At 37.2% G+C, this 24,228-nt stretch overlaps 1 protein-coding gene across 1 annotated transcript in view; it reads right to left on the bottom strand.

Moving 5' to 3' along the window:
- Window positions 1–1,440: 1,440 nt before the first annotated feature.
- Window positions 1,441–24,228, bottom strand: part of LOC126355828 (alanine--glyoxylate aminotransferase-like) — a 55,224-nt gene continuing 32,436 nt past the window's right edge. The window contains exons 5-7 of the mRNA XM_050006276.1: window positions 13,168–13,263; window positions 12,635–12,883; window positions 1,441–2,155 (exon numbers count right to left, since the gene is read on the bottom strand). Of these exons, the coding sequence (XP_049862233.1) occupies window positions 2,002–2,155; window positions 12,635–12,883; window positions 13,168–13,263 (499 nt within the window). The 3' untranslated portion in view covers window positions 1,441–2,001. The remainder of the gene's footprint in view (window positions 2,156–12,634; window positions 12,884–13,167; window positions 13,264–24,228) is intronic.

Genomic DNA, 24,228 nt, shown 5'->3' with positions numbered 1-24,228 from the left:
GTCAGTATTGCCTCACGTGTTCCAACATTTCTACGGAACCCAAACTGATCCTCCCCGAGGTCCGCATCTGCCAGTTTTCCATTCGTTTGTAAAGAATTCGCGTTAGTATTCTACAGCTGTGACTTATTAAACTGATAGTTCGGTAATTTTCACATTTGTCAGCACCTGCTTTCTTTGGGATTGGAATTATTATATTCTTCTTGAAGTCTGAGGGTATTTCGCCTCTCTCATACATCTTGCTCACCAGCTGGTAGAGTTTTGTCATGACTGGCTCTCCCAAGGCCGTCAGTAGTTCCAGTGGAATGTTGTCTACTCCAGGGGCCTTGTTTCGACTCAGGTCTTTCAGTGCTCTGTCAAACTCTTCACACAGTATCGTATTTCCCATTTCATCTTCATCTACATCCTCTTCCCTTTCAATAATATTGTCCTCAAGTACATCGCCCTTGTATAAACCCTATATATGCTCCTTCCACCTTTCTGGTTTCCCTTCTTTGCTTAGAATTGGACTGCCATCTGAGCTCTTGATATTCATACAAGTGGTTCTCTTCTCTCCAAAGGTCTCTCTAATTTTCCTGTAGGCAGTATCTATCTTACCCCTAGTGAGATAAGCTTCTATATCCTTACATTTGTTCACTAGCCATCCCTGCTTAGCCATTTTGCACTTCCTGTTGATCTCATTTTTGAGATGTTTGTATTCCTTTTTGCCTCCTTCATTTACTGCATTTTTATATTTTCTCCTTTCATCAATTAAATTCAATATTTCTTCTGTTACCCAAGGATTGCTACGAGCCCTCGTCTTTTTACCTACTTGATCCTCTGCTGCCTTCACTACTTGATCCCTCAAAGCTACCCATTCTTCTTCTACTGTATTTCTTTCCCCCATTCCTGTCAGATGTTACCTTATACTCTCCCTGAAACTCTGTACAACCTCTGGTTTAGCCAGTTTATCCAGATCCCATCTCCTTAAATTGCCACCTTTTTGCAGTTTCTTCAGTTTTAATCTACAGTTCATAACCAATTGATTGTGGTCAGAGTTCATATCTGCCCCTTGAAATGTCCTACAATACATACACATTCATTTCAAAGTCAGAATATTTTGACTTGTCATGTACATTAAAATCTTTCTCAGATATATTGGTTTCTCTTTTCTGTGCAGAATATAATTTAAATAATCCTGAAACAGAAGGATGTTGATGATTAGTGTACTCACATATAAATGTGAAGTTCTATATACAGATTAAAAAACATTTACTTCTTTGCTATAAGGTCTTCTGTTGAGTCAAATGCCTTTGATGACTCGCCACATTACAGAATAAATCTCGTCTGTAGAGAGATCTACGAAGCGTTGGCATTACCTTTTAGAATTTGTCTGGACTGAATTCTCGTCCTACTGAGGCACAGAGAGAGAGTCTTAGGATAAATAAAACCTGTTTTAATGTATCAATGTGCAAACTGGTAATACCAGGTCAGCAAGAGTTATATTTTCAGTCAAGCTCCAAACATTATTTTCAATAATGATAATGTAATACAATAAATTCAGTTCATGTTAGTATTTCCATATACTAAATCTTTTTTATTTTTAATGTTCATACCTTTGCATTACAGTAAAATACAATCATAAATGGAAGCTGCTTTACTCCAAAATAAGATGTTCAGTTACAGCAGCTAGACTTGTCAGGATTCAGTTACGATCGAGAATTCACAAGTTACCACACAGGTGAGTAAAAAATAGTAAACCTGGTTGTAAATGATAAGTAATTTAACTAAGAGATTAGGCAGCACATTTTTAAAAAAATATGAAATAAGAGCACTCATAGTTGTTATGGGCAGAGATTTTGAAAATATTAGATCTATTACATATTCATGCTTAACAAACTGTACATCTGCCATAACAAAGAACTTTATTATGATCATTACAATTTTGATGGTAACTAAACCAGTCATGCAAAGATACACTAACAATTATAATAATAGTAAAATAGTAAGTAAAGGAGTTCTCAGTTAAAGACGTGAAGCAGTAGCATGAGCAAGAGCTTCCTTGAGAACAGCCAATGTGAGAGAGACATTTTCTGGAGTTGCATTGTATCCCATTAGACCAATTCTCATAATCTTTCCAGCTGTTGGACCTAGTCCACCTGCTATTTCCAGACCATATCTGCAAAAAAAAATAAACACAATAAACAACTTTGTTTTTTTTTAAAGTATTTGAAGTAATAACCTTCCATTAAGAATATTGTTACAGAAGGTTGTTACATACTCTTTATACTATGTGAGTCCCTTGTAATCCTCTAAATACTTAACTATTTCCTCTTTTTCTTACATCAATCAGAAGCCTGTGATTTTCAGTTCTTGGAATGCTGACCCTCTTTTCAAGGGTGTATTTGGAATAACGGTAGTTATTTCTCCTCAGAGTATATACTGGCTAAATAATCTGCTTTTACGTTATGCTTGTTTATAAATATAGAATGACTCTGGCAGCATAAAAGATCTGAACAATTAATTTGACCTCTATGCATATAGATACCTGAGTAAGTATTGAGTATCAGCTTTTATCCACCAAACGTTTAAGTCTAATTTTACCCATTGTAAACATATTCTCTGTAGCAATAAAGGATTTATGTGTTAATTAATTTCTAGTTTATACTATCTTAAAAATTTATCAAAGAAACTAAATGATCTGCAAAAAATTGAAATATTTGCTGGTGTTGTTAACATTCTAGCTATGTAATACATAAGTGAATGAAACTGTCTTGTTCCATTTTATGATTTCTTTGATCTTTCAAATGGATTTTTAGTTAATGGCAAGGTGACTTCTTCAAGATGACCATTCTTTCAATACAATGTCAGAAGCTTGTACATCCCCTTCTGCCCTAATGACAGAGGCAACACACTGTAACACAGACTCCGGAAGAATTGATAAGCCATCCTGATCTACAGCTGTCCAGCTGTAACTTGAGGAAATTGGTCAGATGATAATTTATTTATTTATTTATTTATTTAACCTGGTAAGATTAGGGCCATCAGGCCCTCTCTTACATCTAACCAGGCATTCTACCTATTTTACAGTCATATGTTTTAGTAGGCATGTTAAACTACATCTAATACAAAAAGTGAGGTAAACAATTAGAAAGGTACACCTCGAAAAATACATTATTGAAGAGAAAGATTTTAGATAGGAGTGCTGGCAGCAGGGAGTATGAGGGAGACTCATGGTGAAGGGAGGAGAAGAATAGAGAGACATGATGAAACATAATTAAGGAAAATATAAAGGAAAAGGAGACTGCGTGGCTAATAGAGAATAGATGAAGAGGAAGGCATCTCAGGAGCAAGATAGGATACGCTAGCTTTGCTATTTGACAGAGGAGAGGATTGGCCTTGCACATTAATTTTGTGGAGAATTTTATGCGGATGATAGTAGGAAATGCTTCAACTTCTTCTTAAAAGCAACAGGAGATTAAATTTTCCTCAAGGTAAGGGGCAGTTTGTTCCAGAGGCGGACAGCGGCAACTGAGAAGGAGTTTACAAAAGTTTTTGTTTTGTGAGTGGGCACAGTTAGGATACCAGATAAGAGTGACCTCGTGTTTCGATTATGATGGCATGACAGGTTTTTAATCTCTGAAGCTAGGTACTGGGGTGCTTGCGCGATGAGGAGTCGGTGAAGTAGACATAGAGTGTGGTAGTCACGCAGTTTGTCCAGCCGCAGCCACCCTAGCTCGGAGTATGAAGCACTAACATGATCATATCGGCGAATGTTGCAGGTGTAACGCACACAGGCATTCATGGTTAGCTCTAGCCATCTTTCGTTTTCACTACTCATGCCTTGTTGAATCACATCACAATAGTGGAGGTTCGGTAGAACGAGTGCTTGCACGAGCTGGCGTTTCAAGTCCTGTGGGAATATGTTCCGAAACTTTTTGAGAGCATAGAGACAAGCAGACGTCTTTCGGCACACTGCGACTGTGTTCTCCGCCCAGTTGAGATGCTCGTCCAAAGTTACACCCAAGTTCTTCACTGTTTTCTGATATGGTATTGGAGTACCTTCGAGCAGAATAGGAGGTAGCTGTTCGCGGAAATCTGAACTTATTAATTTCTGATGGGCTATTAAGATTACTTGCGTCTTTTTTGCATTTAATTTAAGCCCCAGGTTTTTCGCCCATGTCACTACTGAAGACACATCATCATTCATCAGAGTGATTGCAGTGTTTACATCTTCAGGTCTGACGCTTAGGTAGAGCTGGAGGCAGTTGCTTGGTCCTGAATGACCATCACGGCCAGAACACGGAGCTTTTTTCCTGTGTTGTTTGTCACTGTGGTGATGGCATGTGTACCACATGCCCCATTTCATCCTGTATGAACATCCCTCAGATGGAAAACCTGCACTACATTCCTGAATGATGCACTGCTGGCAAGAGGTGGGATGTATTACTGTCTTACAGTTCTTGAAAAGGATAGTTGCTACTCTTCACATAGCGGACATGCTGAGTCACAGAAAGGCACAACAAAAGGCTGTCGGAATGTTAGCTTTTAGCTAACAAGCCTCATTTGCCTTGCAAGGCAGAATGCAAAGTATATACCTGTGCTGACTTGTGGCCCCCAATCACTTCACCTGGTCCTACTCAACCCATCAAGCCACCTTCCTTGATGTTGACCTCCAACTCAAAGATGGCTACATCAGTACCTCTGTCCAAAACAAACCTATCTACCACCAGCACTACTTCCACTTTGACAGCTGCCATCTATTCTACACCAAGAAGAAAGAGCATCACATCTGTAGTGAAACTGGTCCCTCTTGAAATATACCGACAGTCTCACTGAGGCCTTAAAAGATCGTAATTATACTTCCAACGATGTACAAAAACACATCTCCCATGCCTTACCTTTCCTGTCACACAACACCTCTGAAGGTTCCACTGCCTAGCCACAGATGTGCGTTTCCCTCATGACTCAGTACCACCCAGGACTGAAGCAGCTGGACTACCCTGTTGCTGAGCTCGTTGCCCAACACAATGTTCATTTCGATGACCACTTCACAGCCTGTGCCATCTGAATCCTCCCCTCCGTCACCATCTTTTCTGAACTGTGCAGAAGGGAACTTCCCTGCAGTATATTCTATGTTCCCATAACCCTCCTGGTCTCAACCTTCATATGTCATTATCCTTACCCACTAGCCCCTTTCCTGTTCCCATTCCAGTACTACACAGCCCTCTATTCCACCTATGCAAACAGTCTTTTTACTTTTTTCCTTTTCTGCTATCCCTCCTCTCTCTCACAACCTCCATCTAACCTCCCAACTGCACCTAGCTGCCCTATTCTCCACTTCATCCCTGCATGCTCTCAGCAGCACTTTACTGTTCCCCCACCCCTGCCCTGCTATCCCTCCCCCTCCCCACCCCCGCCTCCTCCTTACCCCCACTCTGTTGCCTCTGAAAAAGCCTTGTTGGTTGAAAGCTAATGTTCTGACAGTCTTGGTGCTGTGCCTTTCTGAGATTGAGCATCTCTGCTATATGGTGAGTAGCAGCTATCCTTGTCATTATATTGTTATGTTCCATCCTCAATTTTCCTTTGTTCATTTTTGTTTTACTATATTTGATGTACTTACACTTTGCCATCAGCATGTACCAATAGCAAACATTTTGCCACTCTTCGAGGATCAAGTGGTGGTGTTTCTGTGCCCATAATAATCTCTGTGCCTCGTGACATCTGATGACCAAAAGTACATAATATGTCGAGCAGTCACTCCTGGATACTCACTGATTGTTGTTGTTGTTGTTGGTGGTGGTGGTGGTGGTGGTGGTGGTGGTGGTGGTGGTGGTGGCGGTGGCAGTGGTGAATGGTGGTGGTGTCCAGTAGTGAACTGGTGAATAATGTGTTACAAGCCTCACCTATCTGCTGTAACAATCCACAATGGTTGATCACTGCTTTCCGAAAAAAGGTACTAAGGGCACTTCCCTAACTCAAGCAACACTCAGTACTTGTGTAAGCTCAGAGCAGGAGTAACCAATATTTGTCATCCACAGTGGCCACAGTCAAATGCATTGCTACTACATATCTTACTCATCTGAAGTTTTACTGTCATGTTGATGACCAGTACAAGGTATGATGGCATCTTAGCCACACATTAATTTTTATATTCTTTTGCAAATATGATGAGTGTGTTGTTCCCTGGTGAAACTGGAATCAATATGACATACTAAGTTAAACCAACTTTTTTCTGTTTTGTTACGTAGATGTAGCAGGGGTTACAAAGCAATTTGTTGGAAGAAAACCATTTTACCACAACATCTAGCAATTCTAGTGACCCATTTGGATATCTGTATGCATTAGCATGATGCTTTCATGATTTGGGCAGCCATGTCAGCCCCATATTAAATACACCTGATGGACTGATGACAAGGACAAGTGTACTGGCCAGTCTGGTTGTGGTTTTTGGCTGATTTCTCACACCCTAGTAGGTATATTGCTGGCTGGTCTCCTTGTCACAACTCAGTTACATGACTGTCACATATTTACAATATGCTCACACACGTCACATGGGATAACACTAGACCAGACAGTTGGGATTAAGGTACACAAATTCTGTCCCGGGGAGGGGGGGGGGGGGGAGGGAGGAAGATTTTGGGAGGACAGGGGAGAAGTTATGGTGACAGGAAGGGCAGCCAGCTACCCACCTTCTAGGATTAACATTGCCAAATCTAATAATTAACATGTCAACCCAATGCAGATAGGATAAAAGACCAGGGAAAAAGGAAACTAGTTATTCCAGAGACATCTGTTTTAATGCTGGTGTGTCTTAATGGTTTGTAATTATCATTGTGTCATCTGCAGAGCAGATCAGACGACTGGGAACATTATGTGGTAAACCAGTGATTGCACTTATGGGAAAGAATGGCAAGAACTGATCCCTCTATTACCCCTGTCTCAACAGTTTTCATCGGAGATTGTCTGTTTCTCACAGAGATGTATTATTTTCATGGCAGAATAAACTGTTTTTAAGCTGTGATAGTAGGATTTATCCCTCTGCAATACAACAAGTATCTTCCACTGAACAGCTCCTGAACATACTGATAAAACTTTATCATATATTTTGTATCTTTTTGTCTATGATTACATATGTTCATTTTTCCATATTGTTAATTAAATAAACTATTCATCCAAAAAATTAAATCAAATGTGGCAGAAAAGCCCTGCCTCCTCCACAGGAATGAATATTTTTCATAATCACAATACATGGAAAAAAATAATTTGAATATACTGGAAACACATGGCCCTGCATTTGAACAAAGCTACATATTACAATAAAGTTATCTATGTCTGGATATAACAGCAGTAAAAATTGGCAATGAATGAATTCTTCAAACAGTAATATTTTATTTTTATATTTGATGGTCTAAAACATATTTATTTTTTAATTAATTCTATAAAAGCAACCAATATTTTTAAAGAGAATTTTAATAACTACAGCACAAGGCAATGACAGTTTTTGCATAAACTGTCAATTATGTTCGTGTCTCCAGAACTGGGTTATGTGCTTGGGTACAAACATTTTAAATCAGTGGAAATCAATTAGGATAAATAGTTTTGAAATAAGCTATCTGAAAAATAAGTTAATGATTATTTACCTCATTAGCTCCCCATATCACAAATGCTAAGTTTCTATGACATAAAAGACTGAATAACTTTTACAATCTATTGTTAGTGCAAAGGCTGAATTCAAAATTGTGCATTCTTATTTACAGTATCCCACAATCACACATTATGCATGGAGTCTTAATGTGAATGGAATGTTTTAAATAGATTTTTTATGTGTTGCTGTTCTTTATTTGGCATCTATTACGATTTCTCTTTGTATCATGCTATTCATCCTCAGATTATTCATGTTCCCTGTTATATTATCCATGACACCTAATAATGTTCTCATCTCTCACCCATATCTGCCTTTTATAAACACAAATGTAAATCACAATTTCTGTGCTGGAAATCTTAATACTGGCTTCAGTGATCACTATGCACAGTTTATTGCTTTGCACACCCCAAGTGAAACGGCTGAGAAAGAGGAACTTGTAAAAGAAGCAAGGAAATTCACTAACAAACAAATAAACCTTTTTGTACTGAGACTAAGTGAAGAAACTTGGTATGAAGTGTATACTTCTGAAAATACTAACAAAAAGTTTGAAAAATTCATGGAAATCTTCATGTCATACTTTGAAGCTGCATTTCCATTAAAAAAGCAAAAATGTCAACCTAACTTGAAAAAGAACAAATGGATTACAACAGGTATTAGAATATCTTGTGCACAGAAAAGAAGATTACACACTATAGCAAAGACACAGAACATGCCTCCTGAATTTCATTTGTACCTGAATAATTACATGAGGATCCTCAAAAATGTTGTACGAAAAGCTAAAACAATGGCAAATGACAAATACATTGAAAATTCAAATAACAAATCTAAAGCTATATGGGAAGTTATAAAAAATCAAACAACAAGTGAAACTAAACAATATAAAAATATGAACTTATGTTATGAATGACAAATGATTTCTTGCCCAACAGAAATTGCAGGAGTGGACTGGAAGAACACAACAAAATATCACCTCCATCATGCAATAGTGTGAGAAATGTATCTACATCTTTGTTCCTTTCACCCACAAATTCTGAAGAAATTTTATCAGTTATAAAAACCTTGAAAACAGGGTACTCATGTGGAATTGATGGAATACCAGATGCAGTTATTAAAAAAATCTGTCTTGCCTTAGCTGAATCCTTGACACATTTGTGCAACAGCTCACTGGCATCAGGAACCTTCCCTTCATGCTTGAAAACAGCAAAGCTGAAACCACTGTTCAAAAAAGGAAATCCAGAATGTATTTCAAATTATAGACCAATAGCCCTACTGCCTGTATTTTCTAAAATTTTAGAAAAAGTTTTTTATAAGAGATTGTATGATTTCCTAAGTAAAAATAAAATTCTATCTCCTTCATAGCATGGCTTCAGGAAAGGCTATTCAACTGAAAGTTCAATATTTGAATTTCTTAATGAAATCTATGCTAAACTGGATGCAAGTGAGTTTGTGACAGGCATATGTCTTGATTAATCTAAAGCTTTTGATGTCATTGACCATAATGCCCTACTGCAGAAGCTTGACCAGTTAGGAATTAGAGGTATATCCAATGAGTGGCTCAAGACATACCTATATGATCGCAAACAGGTGGTTGAAGTGCAATATACTGACCATAACAAAATCAGCTACTTCTATTCAGGATATGAAAAAATGTGAAATATGGTGTCCCTCAAGGATCAGTATTAGGACCCATTCTGTTTCTCCTCTATGTCAATGATCTTATGTACAACAAGTATTGGCAAACTACCCTCCAATTTGCAGACGATACAAGCTTCCTTATTAGTGGTAAAACAGAAGAAAAACTAAAAGACTTCGCTATACAAACAATGAACAGTGTAGAACAGTGGTTCAGCTACAACAAGCTAATTATAAACAAAGAAAAGACAGTAGCATTGTACTTCTATAATGTAAAAGGAAGACACCACCCAAACGTAGAAATAGAACTTAGGGACAGAGTTCTTGAAAGTGTTAACAGCACTAAATTTCTGGGACTCTGGCTCCAGAACAACACAAAATGGGAGGTACATATTGAATATTTGCAAAGACAACTAAGCAAAACCTGTTACATGATACGGATCTTAAAAACTTGTTTCAGCAAAGCCAGCCTGTTAAATGTATACTACTCCTATGTGCATTCTGTAATTAAATATGGCATAATCTTCTGGGGCAATACAACAACAAATATTAAACTTTTCAGGATGCAAAAGAGAATACTAAGAATTATTGAAGGGGTAAACAATACGAAATCGTGCAGACCCATATTCAAAAAAACTGTCAGTTCTTCCTCTTCCTTGCATTTTTATCTACGAAACATAAGTTTTCATCAAACAATATATTGATAGACACGCAGATATCTTATTAAAAAATGAAGATATACATGCACACACTACAAGGCAAAAATCTGACCTTCATGTGAAACAGGTGAGAACATCATTGTGCCAAAAAGGCACACTACATACTGGGATAAAGATTTTCAATAATCTACCTAAACATATTAAATCAATAGGTAAACTCTGTAGTTTTAAGGCTGAAGTAAACGCATATTTAATTGATCATTGCTTTTACAGTCTGACAGAATATATAAAAGCCAAACAACAAAAATAAAGATGCATTATTAATATTCTAGTTTGTATGTTGCCTGTGATGTTTGTTGTATTTAAGAATCTGTGCTAAATTACCTGGCTATCTAGTCCTTAGCATTGCAATACAAACTGTATTTTTATCTTGTAAATACCTAACCATGTCCAATATCCTTGTATATATTCTATACATATAGGATTTGAAGGACTAAATAAAATAAAATAAATCCCTTTACTTCAAGGGTTCCAAAATTATCTTAATACAGTTTTTGTCATATTGTTCAGCTGATACACTGTTCACTGATTCATTCAATTATTGTGTTCTGTAGCTCCCATCATGAAGAGCAACTTTCAGAGATGTTATTACAGTCGGATATGAACTAAAAAAAGAGATGCAACTCTCAGCAAGTTAATTAACAACAATTACACTGCTTAATATTATTTATTTTTACACTGGCTGAATGTAACCTAATGAATTAGAGGAAAGGCACTCAAAAAGAATTCCTGCTTCCACAATTACATTAAATAGATGCTATTTACTACCCATTCATAGCTTAACATTACTTGATTACATTGGTATTCTTGTTTTAAAAATTTACTTAAATTTATAGTAACAGGGGCCTGTTTGCAATACACTACTACTAGTCATGCAGCTAAAAGGAATTTTCAGTCACTGAATCTAGAGAATCAGATATCACACACTACAAACAAAGATCAGTAAAATGACTAATGGAAGAGTGATATGAGACAAAGAGAAAAACAAAAAAGAAAATGAAGGCTTTCACAACCGGATGACGTAGTTGCTGGTAAATCTTTCAGGATGTGAGGCCATGGTCCAAGGACAGAAGAGTTTCTTGGCCCATGACCTCACATCCCTAAAGGTTTACCAACAGCTAAAAAAGAAAATATATTAAAGAATGAGGAAATATTGGGCAGATATAAGACCAAAAAATCCTTTATGTAATAATAAATTACAACACTTGCACAACCACTGTATTATTGAATGTCTGACTGACATGTCACTGGACTGTATTTTATTATTGAATAACAACAACTACTTGTACAAACCTTTGAATAAAAACAACTCCTTGTATAAGCCTTTGCATATTTGACTAGAATGGTCCAGTGGAGGTCATAAAATAAAAATAATTGCTAATAATAATAATAATAATAACAATAATAGTGACATCAACTGTGGGAGTGCCTAAGGAGGTAGTTTGAATCTTTGCTTTTGGAATGCTGGAGAGTGCCAATTCCTGTCTATTCCTTGTGTCAACAGGTAATTTTTGCTTCTTTAACGTTGCATATTGTGACCTTTGTAAGGCTAAGATGTTTGGTGCACACACCTCGCCAGGCATGGTAGCCTGGGGCATGGCAGATGGCTGATTCCATGGCTAGTGCGTTCAGACTACTGGCGCCATCTAGTCTATATTTTGTTTACTGTGCAGGTCTGATTTGTGCCATTCTGTGCTCAAGCACTCTGCTGTGACTGTAGGTTATGATTTAATTGTTGGTTCATCTTTCTATCATTCTGTGATGAATTATGTGCATGCAAGTGCATTTGTTTTCAGTTTTCCGCTCTTTATCTATAAAATAATTATTTTCAGTGTAATTACACACAAATTTTATTGTTATAGACATATCTCAAAACACATTTTAATTTATACTTACTACAAATTTAATTTGACAGGAAATAATTTCCTCTTACATTCGCACCTGTTTTGAGACATGTCTACACAAATAAAATTTGTGAATAATTATGCTCGAAATGATTATTTTATAGATAAAGAATGATAAATTGAAAACAACTGCTCTTACCTGCACAAGTTCCACCGCAGAGTTGCAGAAAGATAAGCCAACAGACAAATCACAATCAATGTTCACTGCAGAATGCCCGGGCATGGAATGAGGCAAATCTGACCTGCACAATAACCAAAACACAGGCTACATGGCACCGACAGAACACGCTGGCCATGGTGTTGGCCACCTGTCATTCCCTGAACTACCACACCTGCCAGGGCAGGGATACTGAAGGTGTTGAGAACTAAACTATACGAGCTTGAGCTTTTGTGGCCAAAATTCATTTTTGTGACTGAGTAAGGCTGCCTGAAGTAGAAGCAGAAACACTGGAAGTTTTATCACACACCCAGATGAATTTTATTAAAAAAATTTAAACTATTTACTGTCTAGTCTGTTCAGCAATCATATGAACTATGGGCATATCAGAGTGCCATTTTCTTCGCCCAAATGAGAGGCGTATTCTCGGCGAAGTGTCCAATGTCAAACTGAGTCATATAATTGACGGTTGCCTTTATCCCCTACTGTTATTACATTATCCTCTTTCCAAGAGTCTCAATTACAGTTAACCTCGCTTTAATTATTGCTCATAACAGCAATTTTCAGTACTGTTACTTTTTCACCATACTACACTCACCTTTCCATTGCATATCTTGATACAGCTCGTCCATCAATGTGAGGAGGCAGAGAAACAGCAGTTACTGTAGGGAGTCTACTTGTTGGGTCTTTAACAAAGAAGTCAAGACCAAGTTTTGTGATCCCTTCATGAAGCTGAATACTGCAATTCTTATGCCTTTCCCAGCATTTCTGTAAACCTTCCTCTGCTAGTTGTGCCAGACCTTCACGCAGACCGTATAATAAAGTTACTGGCACTGTGTGGTGGTAACTGTCATGAAACAAAAAAATTACAGGCTTCAGAATTATATTTTAAAATATAATAGAGTATTTCATTAAACATTCTTCTTAGAGATCAGGCAGATTGTTTAAAATTGTGATTTATAATTCAACTACATTAAAATATGACACTGCTTATCTGCCTTTCCAGTGATTCATCTGGATGATATTCCTTAGTTCACAATGAAAGTAAACTTATATATCAGAACTTATTCTTGAAGTCATATGGAAGACACTAAGCAATAAAAATACAGTCTTAAATTCCATTGCACTCACATTCTGGGATTTCCAAAACAGCCCCAGTAGTCTCCCAGCAAAGTCATGTCAAGGTAGAAAACTTTTACTGGTGTCCTCCTTCCTCTTATTTTAGCTCTACAGACGGATATTATAAACATAAAATAACAAAATAAATTTAGTGGTGTTAACAATTAAATGTTACATAACACTGAAATGATCCCAGGGTATATTGGGAAAACAATAAAATTAATAGTTGCTTACAGTACATTCTTTGGAGCAAAATTAAGCAGCTTGATATATATATATATATATATATATATATATATATATATATATATATATATATATATATATATATATATATATATACCACATGGGAAAAATATATTAAAAACAAAGATTCCAAGACTTACCAAGCGGGAAAGCGCCGGCAGACAGGCACATGAACAAAACACACAAACACACACACAGAATTACGAGCTTTCGCAACTGGCAGTTGCTTCGTCAGGAAGGAAGGAAGGAGAGGGAAAAATGAAAGGATGTGGGTTTTAAGGGAGAGGGTAAGGAGTCATTCCAATCCCGGGAGCGGAAAGACTTCCCTTAGGGGAAAAAAAGGACAGGTGTACACTCGCACACACACACACACACATATCCACCCGCACATACACAGACACAAGCAGTCTGCTTATATATATATATATATATATATATATATATATATATATATATATATATATATAAATGGAAAATTCAGTGTGAAATAAGATATATGAATATAAGTCCAATGTCTAATCAGTTGACATAAGAGGTACAAAGCAGCTGGTGGGTACTACAAAGATCTAGTCTGCTTCTGTTTCAAACATTAAATCACTCATTCATCACATTTTGTAGAACCCATCAAGATGCAGAATCTTCAGAGATGTGAAGCAACTGAAGTAATACATTACAAAAGAGAAGCAAACCATATAAACCAGAGAGCCTCTGTTGTAAAGTGCTACCTACAAGCATCAGGTACAGACAGTAGAGGAAATAATGGCCAATGGTAGCCCACACACTGACCCTTGTTTTCTTCAAACATTGCAGTCTGGCTAGGAGGAATAGTAATCTTGACTTTGAGTTGATGGTGGGAAAACAGACGGGGCATGGTGTAGAGGGAAGGAGGAAAAAGTCAGGAGTTGGTTGGGAAAGGTTTTTCTGATGTAGACACATGTGAATGAATTAATGGAAGGGGCCTCAGGTGGGGAGAGAGAAACAAGAATGGGAGGATGTTACAAAAAACTTTTCTTCTGTGGAAATGCAGATGGTGAGCGCCAATGAAGAGAGACAGGGGAATAGAGGACTTCTATAAGAAGCGCTGAGAAAAAAAAGAGCAGGGAGAAGGTAAAGCATCATAAGTAGGAGAATGTGGGGTAGGACAATGGAATGAGAGATTAGAAGAAGGGTTGAAGGAATGAAGAAGAATTCTCATCTGCATATTTTAGAGAAGGTGGTGTTCAAGGGGCAGATCCAAATGACACACATTGTGAAGTACTTGTAGAAAGCTGTACAGAGATTACAACAAAGTTGGCATTTGATGTTGCTGCTTTAAAAGATGACCATGGTACTTACAGAGTAGTAAATGCCACTGACATGGTAGGAATAGGAAATGGCGGATGACTATATGGGACAGAGAATGTGATTTAGTTGTTCAATTCCTCAGTGGTATGGAGGGAGAAAGGGGACTCCTTTGTGAGTGGTCTGTATCCAGGTCCAGCACAGAGATATGACTCCTGAAGCAAAGGGCTGTGAGCAGAAACAGAGAGACAGACAAGGATATCCAATGGTAGGGTGAGTGGTGCAATCCCACTTTAGGGCAGGTAGAACAGATAATGTTGTGCAAGTGGGACAGGGGAGGATTTTCTAATTTCAAATCATAATGAGAGATAGCCAAAAGTTTGATAGAGAACATGGCTTAACTGCTTCATTCCTCAGTGGTTTTGAGGAACAAATGGGGCTCATTTGTGATTGGTCTCCACATTTCCTTTTCCCCTTTTCTTACTAGAGATCTTCCACTGATCAAAATCATATAAAAATGTCCAAAACTATTCTCAGTATGACAAATACTACACCTTCCACAATCTCACTCCTTGCACCCAATTTATGGTATTTTTCAGTTAGCAGTTCTTTTATAATTCCCATCTTCGTAATCAGTACAGCTTATTTTGGAAATAAGATATAATCAGTTTTGAATTTCATTTCTCAGTGGTCTCATCTTTAATGCCACAATGTGTAGCTGTTATAACAGAAATAAATGGCTCCATCACAAACACTGATCATAACACAGGATAGTTCTGTATCAACAAGTACATTTAATAATTTCTTTGTGTCAGAATAAGTCATGATATGACATATTACATGATAAAGAATTTCAATATCTGATAATTCATTTACTGTGTTGTAATTTTCACAAGCAGCAATTTCATACAGCTTATTATATGACTCAAGTACCTTCAGTGATACAGAAGTAAAAGTAACAGAACACAGTTAATCTCATCAAAGTGGTCAGTGGTGATAAAAATAATCCAGAACAGTTACGCTACGATAATAAAAGAATAGTAGTGCATAACCAGTGATTCAGTCAGTGTCTATAGGAAAATTATAGGAAGAGACTTACAAAAGGACACAGATTTGATGACAATTGAACTCTTTCTTAATCATATTCTTCAAGCCTATAAGTTCATTTTTGCTCTCAAACAATGAAAATTACAGTGCCATATATGTAAAGTCGTCCATTTACATATTTTACAAGTGAACATAAGTACTAAACATAAAAAATAAAATACTTCATGAACAAATCAAATATAGTCTAGTGGATCATTAAACAACAAACAAATAAAAGTGGTGAAGCAAATGAAAACTGAGTCCCCAGTTAATAGGGAAAGCAGAAATGAAGACATACAGAAACTAGTGGAAAAATTCTGTGATGTGTAGTGCTTCTAGCAGAGTATCAGAATATTGTGCTGATTTGATAAGTTTACCATACAGCTACCTTTGTAATCAGTCAGTGACTTAAAGAATATTTCCTGCTGTACTTAAATGCAAACAGGCAACACCAACTTGCAAAAATGGAAATTACAGGTCAATTTCACTACTTCCAGCATTTTCAGATAAAGATTTTTTATGTCCATCCTTCTGAATGGAGGTTTGAGGGACTTCAGCCATCTGCTTATGTAATAAAATGGAACACCTATAGCCATCCTTATGATGTTATTTATTATACGGTTATCAGTTTTGCCTTAACTGATGCTGAGGGGGTTAACTCCAATCATATACATGATTCATCAGTGGCCATCATCTATGAACTGCTTTTCACAGACTACTTGTAACAACAATGTTTTATCTCCAACCATCAACTACCAAGTATGAACTTTTCAAATAAATGCCTATGTTGGACATCTTTGGTGTGCCTCTCTCACACATGCAATGTTTAGATCTATTACTGAACACAGAACAATGTAACAACTCGCCATTGCCAAACTAATCTCATGTGTGTGCAGGATAAAGTATTTGCAGCATATAGCTCAAGTAGCAATACATGTGAGAGCAGTTACCTGTGATGTGTTCTATATGTGATTTATATTTAGTTGGAATAATTATGTATTTTGAGTATGCCATGGACCCATGACATCTTAATCAGTGTTTATGGCTGTAGACCCAAACATAAGGAAAGTCTTTGTTTGTGAAAACCTTAAAGTTGTACTTGGGAATGTAAAATTTTATATCATTAAGATATTTCTCTTGAATGCTTGGATTTCCATTTCACAACAGGAAACTACTTCTCATAAATAAAATTAAACAGAATGGGGGAATTTAAAATAAATTTTATTATGATTCTAAAAAATCTGATAGGACACAAAAAGTAGACACTGGATGTTAATGGAACTCCTTTATTTGCGTAATGCATTTGGAGTGTAGTCCACATCTGATGACCTGCTAAATCAAAGGCACATTTTTACATTACAAAAGTGAGCACATACTGAAACGTACTGAAGCACGCACAATGGCTTGAAACCAAAATTCATAATTTTCTTTATGAAGATATGCTCACAACAATGCATTATGAGTACATTGGCGTGACAAATATGTCTTTTTGACTTACAAAATGTGAAATTACTTTCTTCCCATAAAGAAAGAAATACTAATGTGATGTGTAGACAGCTAGCAGATGAATGAATGTGGCAGCCCTTAACATCACATAAGTAGCATTACTTATACTAGATGGTGTGTGAGTGGTGGTGCTGCAGCCCAACAGTACAGGATAGTAAATCATTCCTTTTTAACAATATTTATTTTACAATAAGAACAGACAGTTATACAAATTTAAAGTCATGTGTACTTCATGCCAACATATATGCAAAGTAAAACATATTTCAGACAAATGTTGAAAGGTAAAAGAGTAAACTAAATAGATTAAAACTATGCATAAAATTGTAGTTACAAAGTAACTTGTTTTATACGACACTCTGTACTTCACAACTAAAATGGAAAATAGTACATCTGTATTAGTGAGAAATGTAAAATAGAAATTAAGGTTGCAACTCATCAAAAATGGTGAAAAACCATTGCTCTTACTTGTTACTTGTTCACTGATTACATATTGAGCTTTTAACTATCTTACTTTCAGTCAAATGGCATATCACCAGAAAGGTGGGCTTGCTACAGGCTCTAAAATGCACTGATATGGTAGTGTGGTACACATTTCCATATTAAAAAATATTATTAATTTCAGAAGTTTTGATCAATAATTTAGAGACTAAATTGTCTGATGCCGACAAAGACCTTTGTAAGAAAATTCTCCTTTACCACATGTAATTTGATGATACATTCATTATTTGTTCACATAATTATAATCAAGTTCAGGCTTTAGCACAAGCTTTCAATCACATGCATGAAAAAAAACACAATGTTTGATAGAATTTGAAATTGAGGGTTCAGTAAATTCCCTTGATCTACAAATCTTACGGGTGTACTCAAAACTGAATACAGACTTTATTGTAGGCCAACTACAACAAATCTAATTACTGTAGCTATCTCCAGTCACCCATCTGCATATAAACGTGTATTTTTCTTCAACATCCTATTTGGTGGTGAAGTTAAGACTGGACGGTGTTACAGTTAACAAAGAAATTAATACGATAGTACAGTTTGGTTTAACTAATGGTTTTGCAAAAAAATTGAGATTTGTGTAAAAAAAATTAATAATGTATTGAGGCCAACAATTTTACTTTAAGACAAGGTCACCCACATTTCCATGTCATTTTCAGTCCCTGATGTGATAAATTTGCTAATGCGTTTAGGAAGGCTAAAGTGCAGGACATTTTATGTGCCACAGTTTGGATGACAAATTAGGTAAATTCAGTAATGCAGGTGTCTACAAGATTAAATGCAGCTCATGTGACAGTATTTACATAGGCCAAATGGGAAGGGATTTTAAGACTAGATTCATGGAGCACAATTAGGCAAGTAACGGCAGTGCTCTGGGTTGTTATTTAATGCACAATGGCCATCATTGAAGTCCTACAGAGAGTAGTTTAAAAGTTCTACAATTGAAATCCAAACACAGGGATTAGGAAATTTTAGAAGACCTTGAAACTTACACTCATCATTGCAATAAGACAGATAGAGTAATCAATGAACAATTAATACAAAATGACTTTCCAGCATTTTTGATGAGTTCTAGTTCAATTTCTCTTTTACGTTTCTCACTAGTACAGATGCACTATTTTCCATTTCATTTGTGATGTAAGCATAGGGTCAAATAAAACAAGTTACTTTGTAGCTATGATTTTATGCATAGATTTAATCTTTTTATTTCACTTTTTTATCTTTTACCATTTGTTTGAAAAATGTTTTATTTTGGCATTTGTTGGCATGAAGTACACACAACATTAAATTTGTGTAACTATCTGTTCTTACTGCAAAACAAATCTTGTTCAAAAGTAATGATTCACCACCCTGTATCATTGGTCTGTAGTGCTATAACTCACATGCCCTCTAACATAGGTGATGTTACTTACGTGGTGTTAAGGGTTATTATAAGTCAAAAGACATATTTGTCACAGTATTGCATTCATATTGCATTGTGGTATATATTTCTGTATTAAAAAAATTAGGTAAAAATTTTGGTTGCAAACCATTGTGCCTGTATCAATACACTTCTGTATGTGTTCACATCTGTAATTTAAAAATGCTGCTGAACACAACACACTCAATTTAAATGCCATCTGGGTCCTTCCCACAACCCCAGATTTTCTGGATTATGTAGGTAGAAATTGTTTTTAAAACACATCCATTGATCCTGTAATTCTCCTGGACTCAATCTAGGTAAGCCCCTGCCACACACCCATCTTCAACCCCGACCAATGACCCTAACGTCACTCATCCTGCACTCAAACACTCCTGTCTGCAGTCTCCCTCTTTCTGTGTTCTATCTCCACTCCCCATTCGATTCCATGTCACAACACACTTCAGCGGGAATGAGATCTCCAGTGCCACATTTCCTTCCTGCCTCACCGTCCTAGACATCAGTTTTCCTCAACCCTCCACTCTTTGTCTATCTACTTCCCCCTCTTGCCCACTCTATCTCACACAAGCCCTCACCCTAGTCGAGCTGCTTTTTCCAAAAAAATAAATTCAGCTCAGCTGGGAGATGCAGGTGTGTGTGTGTGTGTGTGTGTGTGTGTGTGTGTGTGTGTGTCCGTCCTCCATCGCCCTGAAGAAAGAGTCATCAGAAAGCTAACAATGTCATTAATTTTGAATCAATGAGTTATTATCTTAACGCCTTCCATTACTTATACACAGACAGAAAAAAATCACCACACCAAAAAGTAATTCATGTAGGGTAATGAAATTTCAGGAATACATTTGCCGAGGTAAGATATTTAAGTGATTAACACTGCAAGATCACAGGCACAATATAATCCATTGCAAATATGAAATGCTCGTATATAAATAACATGTGTAACCACCAGAATGTTGAATGCAAGCATGCAAATGTTATGAATTTGTGTGGTACAGGTGCCAGATGTCAGTCTGTGGGATGAAGTTCCATGTCTTTTGCACTTGACTGCTCAACACAGGGATGGTTAATGCTGGTTGTGTATGATGCTGTATTTGTTGTCCAATGATGTCCAATATGAGCTTCACTGGGGACAGTGATCAAACAGATCAAGGCAACATGCTGACACTCCACAGAGTATGTGAGGCTACAACAATGGTATGTGAATGAGCTTCATCCTGTTGGAAAATGCCCCCTAGAATGCTGTTCATGAATGGCAGCACAACAGGTCAAATGACCAGACTGACATACAACTTTGCAGTCAGTGTGTGTGGGATGACCATAAGAGTGCTCCTGCTGTCATATTAAAGCACACCCTAGACCAAAGCCTCAGGTGTAAGTCCACTTTGTCTAGCATGCAGACAGGTTGGTTGCAGATCCTCAATTGGTCCCCTTCTAACCAACACATGGCTATCATTGGCACCAAGGCAGAACCAACTTTCATCAGAAAACACAACACTCCTACACCTTGCTCTCCTATGAGCTCTCACTTGAGACCACTGACGTCAAAAATTGTGGTGGTTTAGGGCCCATGGAATGCACATTATGGGCATCTAGCTCGCTGCTCAAATTGCTGCAAAAGACGCAGTATGATGTGCCACAACCAAATTCTGAACACAATGGTCTTTTCTCTTGGGAGTGCCATGTGGCATCCAGAGCCCGGTCTTCTTGTGAGCCTGTCTTTATCCCCATAAATGCATTCTTGACTGACATCAATTCACCATGTCCAATCTCAAAGGTAACAAACACATCCATTACAGCATGTATTTACAGCAAACCTGATATGGATGCTCATACGGCACTACTAGCACCATTCTTAGGCAACAGGTGAGAATAGAAATAATTTTTCAGATGTAGGAACATGCCTACCAACTTTCATTTATGTCCTACAACTTCTTGATGTGCAATTTTTTTCCATCTATGTTATATGATAGGCCAGTAAACGTTAAAATTGCTTTATGTCAGGTTCACTTACTATGCAAACAGCTCTTTACTATATAAACAAAAACATGTTTCGGCCTTTGTGCCATAGTCAGCAGGCAATTTTATTCAGTTGTGTAAAATGTAAACATGTTTACAGAAATGAATAAAAGTACCCACTGGAAACACCACAAAGATGATGAAACATGTTTGGGTGTATATAAAAAACACTTTACATTACAGGTGGACTGGACGTACTGCAATTCCGTCTACAAATGCACCTACTGCAAGAGCTTCATGACCAAATGATGAACAATGTTAGTAAATCATTCATTTATTCTAAATGCAAAATCCAGATCTAGATTTAGATCTGCATCTATATACTTACTCCACAAGTCACCATATGGTGTCTGGCAGAGGGTACCTTGTACCACTATCACACATTTCCTCTCCTGTTCCACTCACAAATTGATGATGATGATGTTTGGTTAGTGTAGCATTCAACTGCATCGTTATCAGTGCCTGTACAAATTCCCAACCTTTGCTCAATCCAATCTTGCCACTTTCATGAATGATGATGAAATAATGAGGACAATGCAAACACCCAGTCATCTCAAGGCAGGTGAAAATCCCTGACCCCACCAGGAATCAAACCCAGGACAGGGTCGGGAAGCAAGAATGTGACCGCGAGATTACGAGCTGCGGACTCTCACAAATTGAGTGAGGGAAAAATGGCTATCTATAATCCTCCGACAAGCCTTAATTTCTCTTACCTTATCAGCATAGTCCTTACATGTAAGATACATTAATGGCAGAAGAATTGTGTGCAGTCAGCTCCAAATGCTGGTTCCCTAACTTTTCTGAATTGTGTTCCTTGAAGAGAAAGTTGCCTTCCCTCCACGGATTCCCATTTGAGTTCCCGAAGCACCTGCATAACACTTTCATGTTGTTTGAAGCTACCACTAACAAATCTAGCAGCCTACCTCTGAACTGCTTTGATATCTTCCTTCAATCTGACCTGGTACAGATCCCAAACACTCAAGCAGTGCTCAAGAATAGACTTCAACAGTGTCCTATATCCTTGCTACAATACTGAAATGTTCATTCCACTTCGTATCTCTTTGCAACATTACACTTAGATATTTAATCAATGTGACTGTGTCAAGCAACACATGGCTAGTGTTGTAATTGAAAATTAATTGATTGTTTTTCCTACTCATATGCATTAACTAGCATTTTTCTACATTTAGGGCTAGCTACCATTCATCACACCAACTAGGAATTTTGTCTTAAACATCTTGTACCCTCTTACACTCATTCAATAATGGCATCTTCCCATACACCAGAGCATCATCAGAAAACACTGCAGATGACTGCTCACTCTATCTGCCAGATCATTCATGTATATAGAAAATACCAGCATTTCTATCACACTTCAATGAGGCACTCCTGAAGACACCCTTGTCTCTTATGAACACTTGCCATCAAGGGCAATATACTGGGTTCTATTACTTATGAAATCTTGGAGCCATTCACATATATGAGAACCTATTCCATATGCTTGGATATTTTTTAACAGTCTGCAGTGGGGCACAGTGTCACACACTACTTGGAAATCTAGGAATATGGAATCTGCCTGTTGTCCGTCATCCTTAGTTCACAGCATATCAAGTGCGAAAGGTGCAAGCCGAGTTTCAAACAAATGATGCTTTCTAAAACTGTGCTGATCCGTGGACAGAAGCTTTGCCATCTGAAGGAAATGTGTGATATTCGAATTGAGAATATGTTCAGGAATTCTGCAGCTAATCAGTGTTAACGATATTGGTTTGTGATTTATGTATCTGTTCGTTTACCCTTCTTACCTGCACTTTTCTCCAGTCACTTGGGACTTTGTGCTGGGCAAGAGATTTACAATAAATGCAGGCTAAGTAAGAGACAAATTCCTTGGAGTAATCTTTGTGAAATTGGATCAGCATTCCATCAGGACCTGGAAATTTATTTGTGTACAACTCTCCAGTTCCTTCTCTATACCAGGAATGCACATTACTAAGTACTCCACATGGGAGTCAGCGCAATGATCAAATGACTACATGTTTTAGAAGCCTTCAACCTGTTTAGCAATTTTACATGGGACCAGAATTTTCTCATGTTCTTGGTAAGATCTTTTGTTGTGGTGTGATGGTGGTAGTTGTATGCTTCACGCATCGATATTTTTACATACACATCAATCTCTACTAACTTTTGCTGTCATCATTTTCATATTCTCTTTAACTGGGAATACAGTAACCATCATCACTATGATGATCACTCATCCCTGTCTCTAAACTGACACTGTTGACAAAGTCAGGAATGTTTGTAGCTACCAAGTCTAAAATATTTCCATTGTGTGTGGCCTCTCGAACTAGATGCTCAAGACAGTTTACAGAAAACATGGTCAAGAGTACTTGACAAGACTGACTATGTGTACCCCCAACAGTGAATCCATAGACATCCCACTCTATGATCTATTGAGTGTAGACTTTCTTTGAGTGACTCAAACTGTCATGATGGAATCGGGTGGCTGCCACAAACATCCAACAATTAGCTTGATTGACATATTATATGCATCCAGATAACTTCACAGATACACTCACATTCTACCTCAATAGAGACAATACTTTTGTTGACTTTCTTTCCAAATTACATTCCATGACTTGCTAAATATTTTAGAGCTGGTATCAGCGAGTTCTCGTGCCCCAAAAAAATTTGAGCGTGACAGATTTCATGAAAGGCAATAAATCTGCGAACTTTGTTATGAATACTTTGACAATTTACTAATAAAGCTATGATAGTTGAAATGTCTTTACTCTGAATGCATTCTAATTTTGCTATCTGCATCCCCCCGACTGATGAGTGTTCAGCAGAATACCTCTAACTACTGCCTGGCCTGAAACATCCCCACACTGTCAGAATGAAACATTGTTATGCACTATTAATAAATGTATCATACAAAAAATACCTAATCTTGACTGTTGTGACCAAGTACTGTCAAAACTGAAATCTAACAGATATTTTTACTTAAGCTGGCTTAACAGTCTTTGTTA

The sequence above is a fragment of the Schistocerca gregaria genome, chromosome 3 (genome assembly GCF_023897955.1).
Source record: "Schistocerca gregaria isolate iqSchGreg1 chromosome 3, iqSchGreg1.2, whole genome shotgun sequence".
Taxonomy (NCBI): Eukaryota; Metazoa; Arthropoda; class Insecta; order Orthoptera; family Acrididae; genus Schistocerca; species Schistocerca gregaria.
This window is presented reverse-complemented; position numbering and strand designations above follow the sequence as displayed.